Below are 7,998 nucleotides of genomic sequence, written 5' to 3' on the forward strand. Positions count from 1 at the left end.
AGAATAACGGTTCAAAAGTTGAACGAATTGCAGTATGATACTCTGCCTCATCCACCATATTCGCTGGACCTTTCGCCAACCGACTATCACTTTTGTAAACATTTGGATCATTTTTTGGCGGGATAACAATTGAGGAATGAAGAGGTCATCAAAATTGTCTTCGATGAGTTTATCAACCCCTGAAAATTGGACTTCTACAAAACTGAATCGACTGGCACCTGTTTTGATTAATTAAATAAATTTTTGTAAACTTTACAGTCGTTTCAAATTTTGGTATCAAATCGGCTATTTCATGTGCAACAACCTAATAGTATCACAAATTCGTACCAAGCTACGCGAATATTCAAGGGCCCATTAACAAATTGCAGCGGAAAGAAGAGAAGTTCATTTGGAGTAATGAATATTGTAACGAATTTCCTTTTCCGTATTTCTACCGCTGTCAGCAATTGTTACGATTTCCTTTACGTAATCGCACCGTTGTCACAAATTGTTACGTTCTTAGCAATTCGTACTCGTCACTAGTTACGTTACTTGCTTTGCGTAGGCTCGTATCACTGGATTGCGTCGCACTAAACGCAAAAACCCGTTCTATAAGTTTAATACAAGCGGATTTTCGGCCCTTTTATACTACGCGGAACATTCCAGAAAGGGATGTAAGCACTTTACTAGAAAACTACTTTGCGACAAGATCTTACTACCGAAATAAGAGTCATCTGTGAACGATTATCATAACTAAATATTTGCCTTACTGTTAGATTGGGTTGGGGAAAAAGAAATGGCATGTTGTCAATAGATGGCGACACTTAAACATATCTTGTGTTGTACTTATCGCATCGGTTCATAGTATACGGTGATTTAAAGACGACAATCTGTGCTACAAGTGTCTCTTAGGCAGTGTTGTGATTGTACTTTTCAGTCTCTCAGTCTCACGTCAAAGATGGAGGCCACCAAGCCAGAAATTCGTCATAATTTACGTTTTTACTGCCTGAGAGGTAAAAATGCAAAGAAAGCGGCCGAAAAAATTTGTGAAGTTTATAGGCCCGATACTGTAACGATTCGCACAGCACAGTTCTGGTGTAGTGGATGTCGAAGATACACCCCGTACTGGTAGGCCAATCGTCGTAGAAACCGATAAAATCGTCGAAATCATCCAAGTAGATCGGCATGTGAGCATTCGCTCAATTGACCAGAAACTGGATATAGACCATAAAACCGTTTGGAACCGTTTGCAGAAGATTGGATTCCAAAAATAAGCTGGATGTTTGGGTGCCCCACGAGTTGAGGCAAAAAAATCTCTTGGACGGAATCTATACCTGCGATGAACTGCTGAAACGGAACGAATTCGACCCATTTTTGAAGCGGATGGTGACTGGTGATGAAAAGTGGATCACGTACGACAACCTCAAGTGAAAAAGACCGTGGTCGAAACGCGGCGAGCCGGCCGAAACCATCGGCAAACCCACATTGACGGCCAGGAAGGTTTTGTTGTGTAATTGGTGGAATTGGAAGGGAATCATCCATTACGAGCTGCTCAACTATGGCCAGACCCTCAATTCGGTCCTCTACTGTGAGCAACTCGACCGTTTGAAGCAGACGATTGGCTAGAAGCGGCCAGGATTGGTCAATAGGAATGGTGTTCAGTTCCACCAGGACAACTTTTGGTTTGTGTGGTCGACAACTTGCATTCTACATTGCAAGCTGGCTTGACCCGCGACTATCAACCTCTGACCATTTTTCGGATTATTTTATCAGTTCTCGTGAAGAGATATCCACGAACTCCAACAGCTGTTACTCTAAGACATGGTCCCGCTCCCTCACAGTACCGGGTCCCTGTCGTCAGGCAATCACTTTTCTGCTGTGTTCTGGCTACAAACTCATCCTATAATTTGTTGCTAACAATGTCTGCCATAAGGCTGGTGTAGCAATCTTTAATGCGTATCTGGTTTACCATATTACTACCAGATATTCATATTGTAGGGTGTAATTGCACAGTAGGTGACTGAAACTATTTGCATGGGAGCAGCCGCCCCTCTCACCTGGATATAGTGAGAGAGTCCAATGTTGAGGCGCAGCCGCATTTCACTAGAGACCGTACGATGTTAAGGGATTAAATAGAGTTACCAAGAAACTACAAACAGCATAAGAAGGAAGCCTCAAAGAAGTCCCCTGAAAACTTAACAAAGAGTTTAAGGAGATTCCAAGAGGATCCACAGACGTCATCTGAATAAATCTTGGAAAATCTTAAGAGTTCGGGAGCCCAACTGATTTCAGAAGGGCTGCCTTACATAGTCTGTAAGGCCCACGACTCTAGGTAAATTAGGGAGGAGGAGTAGACACCCCAGTAGGACATCAGCCTCTCTGCGCCTGATGACTTCATGATTACGGTCTCAATGTTATGAGTGGAAACCAATGTTAAAAGCTCAGAAATGAACCAACACCGAGAATCCAATCCACAACACGCAGAAATTTTCACCATGATACTCAGCGAATTCTCAACAAGAAGAAAACGTAAGATTGCCGTTTAGGCAAAAATAGGAAAAAACAGGCATATGGCTAATATGACCAGGATCTATCATGCTACAATGATGAAGGTCATTGCCATGAGGAAAGTTAATAAGGAGAGGTTGTACTCTCGGTATTATCTTGGAGTACCCCAGGGGGAAACAGATCCCAACTAACGACTCAAAAAATATGTTCTCATCGACCGTAAAGGTAAATCATCATAAAACCTATGTCCTGGTAATAAGTGTAATTTCCCGACGCCTCCGACTTGGAGCCAGACAGACAACCCCACAAGGCAAATGACAAAGCAAGGGGACTATGACAATGGATAGGCATAGTAAGACTACTTCGGACATAAGTAATACGCTTATGATGAGAAGCAGGAAGATGGCAAATTATCAAAAGGAGTGATGATCAGCCATAAACTAAAAATGCAAGGAGAGTAATGGTGGTAGGGAATACTCTATCTTGCTAAATACATGTGGGATAAAAAACAAGAATTACAAAAACTTCGGAAGGTGGTATTTTTTGGGGGGCATAACTAGGTATTAATTTATACCGTACAATGTAGCAGCCACACTCTCACTGAAAAACCACCAAGTGTAAGAAGGGGAATTATTCAATAAAAGACAGTCATCAGTGACAAGATCTTGGATGCAGATAGATGGGTAAGTTAGGGAGGAGGAATAGACATCCCATGAGGACATCAGCCTCTCTGCGCCGGATGACTTCATGATTACGGTCTCAATGTTATGAGTGGAAAACCAATGTTAGAACTTAGAAAAAGAACCAACACCGAGGATCCAACCCACAACCCGCAGAAACTTTCACCATGATTCTCAGCTACTACTCAACAAGAGGATAACATAAGATTGCCGTTTAAGCAAAATAGGGAAAGCAGGCATATGGCTAATATGACCAGGATCTATCATGCTACAACGACTCAAACAATATGTTCTCATCGACCGTAAAGGTCAATCATCATAAAACTATGTCCTGGTAAACAGTGTAATTTCCCGACGCCTCCGACTTGGAGCCAGACAGACAACCCCACAAGACAAATGACAAGGAAAGGAAAAGACTATCCCAATGAATAGGAATAGTAAGACTACTTCGGACATGAGTGATATGCTTATGATGAGAAGCAAGAAGATCGAAAATTATCAACAAAAATGAGTGATGATCAGCCATAAACTAAAAATTTGCAAGAAGAGTAATGGTGGTAGAGAATACTCTATCTTGCTCAATCCATGTGGGATAAAAACACAAAACCAATTTAAAAGGTGGTATTTAAAGAAATGAATAAGTAATAATTTATGCCATCATGGCGCAATATTTGGGTGGGATGTGTGTTTCAATAGCTGCACTGTCCTTTTGTAACGAATCATTTTACCTTAAATTAGATAGTTACGCAGAATTTGAATCAAAATTAAAATTTCAAAATCAGTAGACCGAGATAAGTATACCTGAAAAACCGCGAGTTGTAACTTTCGAAGGTAAACATTAGAAATTAGTCACTCATTACCTAGACCAAACTATCTAATTCAAATTAATACATGCTATTGGCTGTCAACATATTGTGTATGTCCGCCCTTGAACTAATTCCTATGTGTTACACTATATCTACTCTGGAGGAAGTATTGGTAAAGATGGCATATCATTGCATCATTGGGATATGTTGGATGCATGGGGATCTTAGAAGACTTTCCTCCTTATTTGGGTTTTGAGACCTATTGGGAGCCCCTATATGCACATTTCGTCCATTCCCAGTGGACTCATCAGTAGGCTTTGTATAATTCAAGCTATAGATATGAATAAGATATTGTACTTCTGAATATTCTCTATATAGTTCTTTCCTATCCTTATGACCCTTTATTCCCTACCTACTTGCGCAGCTAAACTAGCGTCATTTGTAAGACCCACCCTTCCTATTGTTGGATTCCTATGTTTATGGTGGTTTCCCTCAATGCAAGAGGAAACTTCTAAATCAGAACTTTAGGTTGGCTCCTTCTGGTGGGAGCATTAGCCACTTTTTGATGTGTCGTTATTAATGTTTCATTTTGGGTACGTAGAGGCAAGAGCAAAAATTTGCCTAGTGGCTATTCTCTTGGACGCGACGCGTTTTCATTATATCGGAACATATCGAGAGAGAGACAGAGAAAAACAGAAAATGTATAATCATGGACATTTAATACAACACACCTATTTAGTTAATTGGCCAGGTGTGAGGTGAGTGATCCAGTTTATGTTATATGTTGATCCCATTCCTTAATCCACCCGAATTACCTAAACATCCTAACCCTAATGTTTTTTGGGATCTACATCTCTTCACTGGATCACTTGATACATGTGTAGCTGTGTCTGGGCTTCCTTCCAAATCTATATATTAGCTGCTCAACTATGGCCATACCCTCAATTCGGTCCTCTTCTGTGAGCAATTCGACCGTTTGAAGCAGAATTGGTCAATAGGAATGGTGTTGCGTTCCACCAGGACAATGCTCGGCCTCACATATTTTTGATGACCTGCCAGAAGCTACGGGAGCTCGGATGAGATATCCTATCGCTCCTACCGTATAGTTCGGACCTGGCACCAAGTGATTACCATCTCTTTCGGTCCATGCAAAACGCTCTTGGTGCTAATAAGTTGGTCTCAAAAGAGGCTTGCGAAAACTAGCTGCCTGAGTTTTTTTTGCAAATAAGGGGGGGGGGGGTTATAAGAGGGGGATAATGAAGTTGCCTTCTAAATAGCAACAAGTTTGCGAACAAAACGGCGTATATTTGGCTTAAATCGGATAATTCTAAGTATGTTAAAGCGTCAAATTTCGATCACAAATACGAAATTTCTTTTTCCCCAACCCAATACAATCTTGACGTCACACATAATTTTCCAAAGTGATTTTCGTTACAATATGATAAGGCATTTACTGGACTAAAAGACAAGCTGACTCTCCATCTATGCATATGTAAATCTTGAGGAGAAATTCACGTTAATACCGGATGCGCGTATGGACTTTGGATGGTATTAACGACCTGCCAATAGCTGAATAACCGGATCACAACAGTTTGCTTGGAGAACTGGCCTTTAGGAGACCATGCTGCCAGGCTCGGTGTATACTACAATTCACATTGCTGAAGTTGCGGAAGAGAGAGAGAAACCCTTAGTCACTTCTTTCGCCTAAGAGAAACCTGTAGCTGCTTTCCTTCTTGAATGTGACGGGCCCTGAGGATCTGGGTCGGCTAGAGTCTGCCCCCTTCCTCCTACCACAGCAGTTATAGTCTTAGGAGTTTATGGCATTAAAACGGTGCACCATAACGTTGATTGGACTCCTCAGAGCGATCACTGGTACCTACCAATACTCTTTATTATTTCGAATCCCGCTGTAGATGAATTAATCTATATATAAATATGAAACTTGATATTTAATTCCCTTGATCCTTTTCATTTCTACTTAATTGAATTTCAGGTTGCTGCAGTTATCACGCAAAGGTGAACTATTGTTTTCTTATTTTTTGTTTTGTTTTCTTTTTTTTGCTCGTCATCGACAAAGGAAATACAATTTTTTTTTAAATAGATCTGAAATGTCTAAGGATTTTATTTTCTATTATTTTCAGAACTGGACATGAACGATAGTTATTGTGATAGATCTCAATCATCCTTAGATAATATTAGCAGCAATAGTAGTAAAAATAGCTCACCAAAATCTCAATGTACATACGCCGGAATTTTGAAGGGATCGAAAAAGGATATACTTACAGGTAATTTTTTTGATCGAGCCCCTCAAGTAAACCAATTATACTAACAGAATTCTTTCTTTTCCAATTAATTCTAGTAGAATCTGATAAATGTCGAGATCTTAGCGAGGCTGTGGACTATCCGACGAAAAGTATATTTGATGATAGGCAATTTCCACCCGTAGCGACAGTACGCGAATGACCACGAAAAAAGTGTAATTTAGATGAAGCAATTTAAAATAGTGTGGAATGGAATGAAAGTAATTTAAATGATATCATAAAGTGGCTATTCGATTTTTGATCTTTTGTTTCTCAAATTTTAATCCATTTGAATGTTAGAAAATTCGTCAAGGAAATATCAATTTCTTAGCTTTTGAGGGGGAATATATTTCAAAGGGAATCGTGTTGCTTAATTTCACCTTTTTTCAGTAGCCTTACAGTCTTGTTATTGCCTATCGTTTTATTGTAATTATACATGAATTTGCAGTTGATAAATATAAAATTTGTTGTGAGTTTCATTCTGAAAGAACTTTCAAAAATATTTGTTGAGGATCTTTTTTTTTACAAACCGGTTTTGCTGCGTCTAAAATTTAGGCTTGAATTATCCATATCATCCATAATAATTTAAACTTGTTGAGCTAATGCCTTACTATCGCCGCTACTGCGCGTGAATTAGAACGTGTTTGATACCTTCCTAAGTTGTCGTTTCCTTTTAACCTCCTCCCATTTATTTATCCCGAAGGAAATATTCTCATCGCTGCAATTCGATTCTTTTAAATTAATCATTTTTTTATTAGAAAAATCCCATGACCAAGTACCTGAAAAAGTGTAATCTCGGGTTATAACTACAAAGCGCTAATAAAAAGTAATTCTACATTTAATCATTTCTAGTAAATTTTTTATTGTGATCATAGTAGAGAAAACTCCATTCTATGCGACAAAAACAAGCAAAAAAATTATAAAAATACTCGTTAATGTAGAAAATCAACAAAAAAAAATTCTTGTAAGACAAAATACGTCCTAATGAATTCCAAGGTTCTCTTTACAAACACAGAATTGTGGAGTAAGTCCTATTTAATTACGAATAGACATACGAGGCTGCATTCCTTACTAATAAAGAAAAAAATAACAAAAAAGAGCAACTAAGTATGTCGCTGTTTATTAAAAATCAATTACAATGCACAAAAATATTCTATTCATTGCAATAGACGCAATTTTTCTAGTAATTGTTTGTTGGGACAAATATTATCTTTCACATGAGCTTGTTACTATCAAAAAAACAATTATTGACAGGATTTCAGCTTGATTATTCGACTCATCATCGATTCAATGCTTCTTTGTTTCTCTACCGAATTAATATGTTTTAATTTATTTTTTTGAACTAAGGCCATGCTCTCGATTGAATGAGAGCTATTGGCTTAGTATTAATTTATCATGAGGATTTTAGTGTAAATATTTGTATTAGCTTGAAATTAAAGCGGAAGAAAGAAATTTAAATTTAAAAAAAAATGTAAAAATTATGTGAAAATTCGAAAAAAATTATAAAAGATGAAAAAATCAATAAAACTTATTTATAAGTATCCGTAAGGAAAGATAATTTGTTTAATTTTATTGTAGTGTTCAAGTAATCTTAGATTTGATATTGTAGTTTTCCGTGGTTGACCTAATATCTTTGGAAATTCATTATTTCAACATTCCTGCGGAATATTTGCGATAAGTTGACGCTCGTTACTACATATTGATTGGAAAACTATAACGTCATAA

General features: G+C 38.2%; 1 protein-coding gene across 3 annotated transcripts in view; it reads left to right on the top strand.

Moving 5' to 3' along the window:
• LOC119650827 (WD repeat domain phosphoinositide-interacting protein 2) overlaps window positions 1-7,773 on the top strand; it is a 59,621-nt gene extending 51,848 nt beyond the window's left edge. The window contains exons 3-4 of one of the 3 annotated variants that reach the window (XM_038053965.1): window positions 5,967-5,989; window positions 6,115-6,252. In XM_038053965.1, the coding sequence (XP_037909893.1) occupies window positions 5,967-5,989; window positions 6,115-6,126 (35 nt within the window). In that variant the 3' untranslated portion in view covers window positions 6,127-6,252. Of the gene's footprint in view, window positions 1-5,966; window positions 5,990-6,114; window positions 6,259-6,332 lie in introns of those variants that run through there. The other 2 variants (XM_038053963.1, XM_038053964.1) reach the window with 2 other exon arrangements.
• Window positions 7,774-7,998: the final 225 nt, after the last annotated feature.

Source organism: Hermetia illucens, chromosome 3, assembly GCF_905115235.1.
Source record: "Hermetia illucens chromosome 3, iHerIll2.2.curated.20191125, whole genome shotgun sequence".
Lineage (NCBI taxonomy): Eukaryota > Metazoa > Arthropoda > Insecta > Diptera > Stratiomyidae > Hermetia > Hermetia illucens.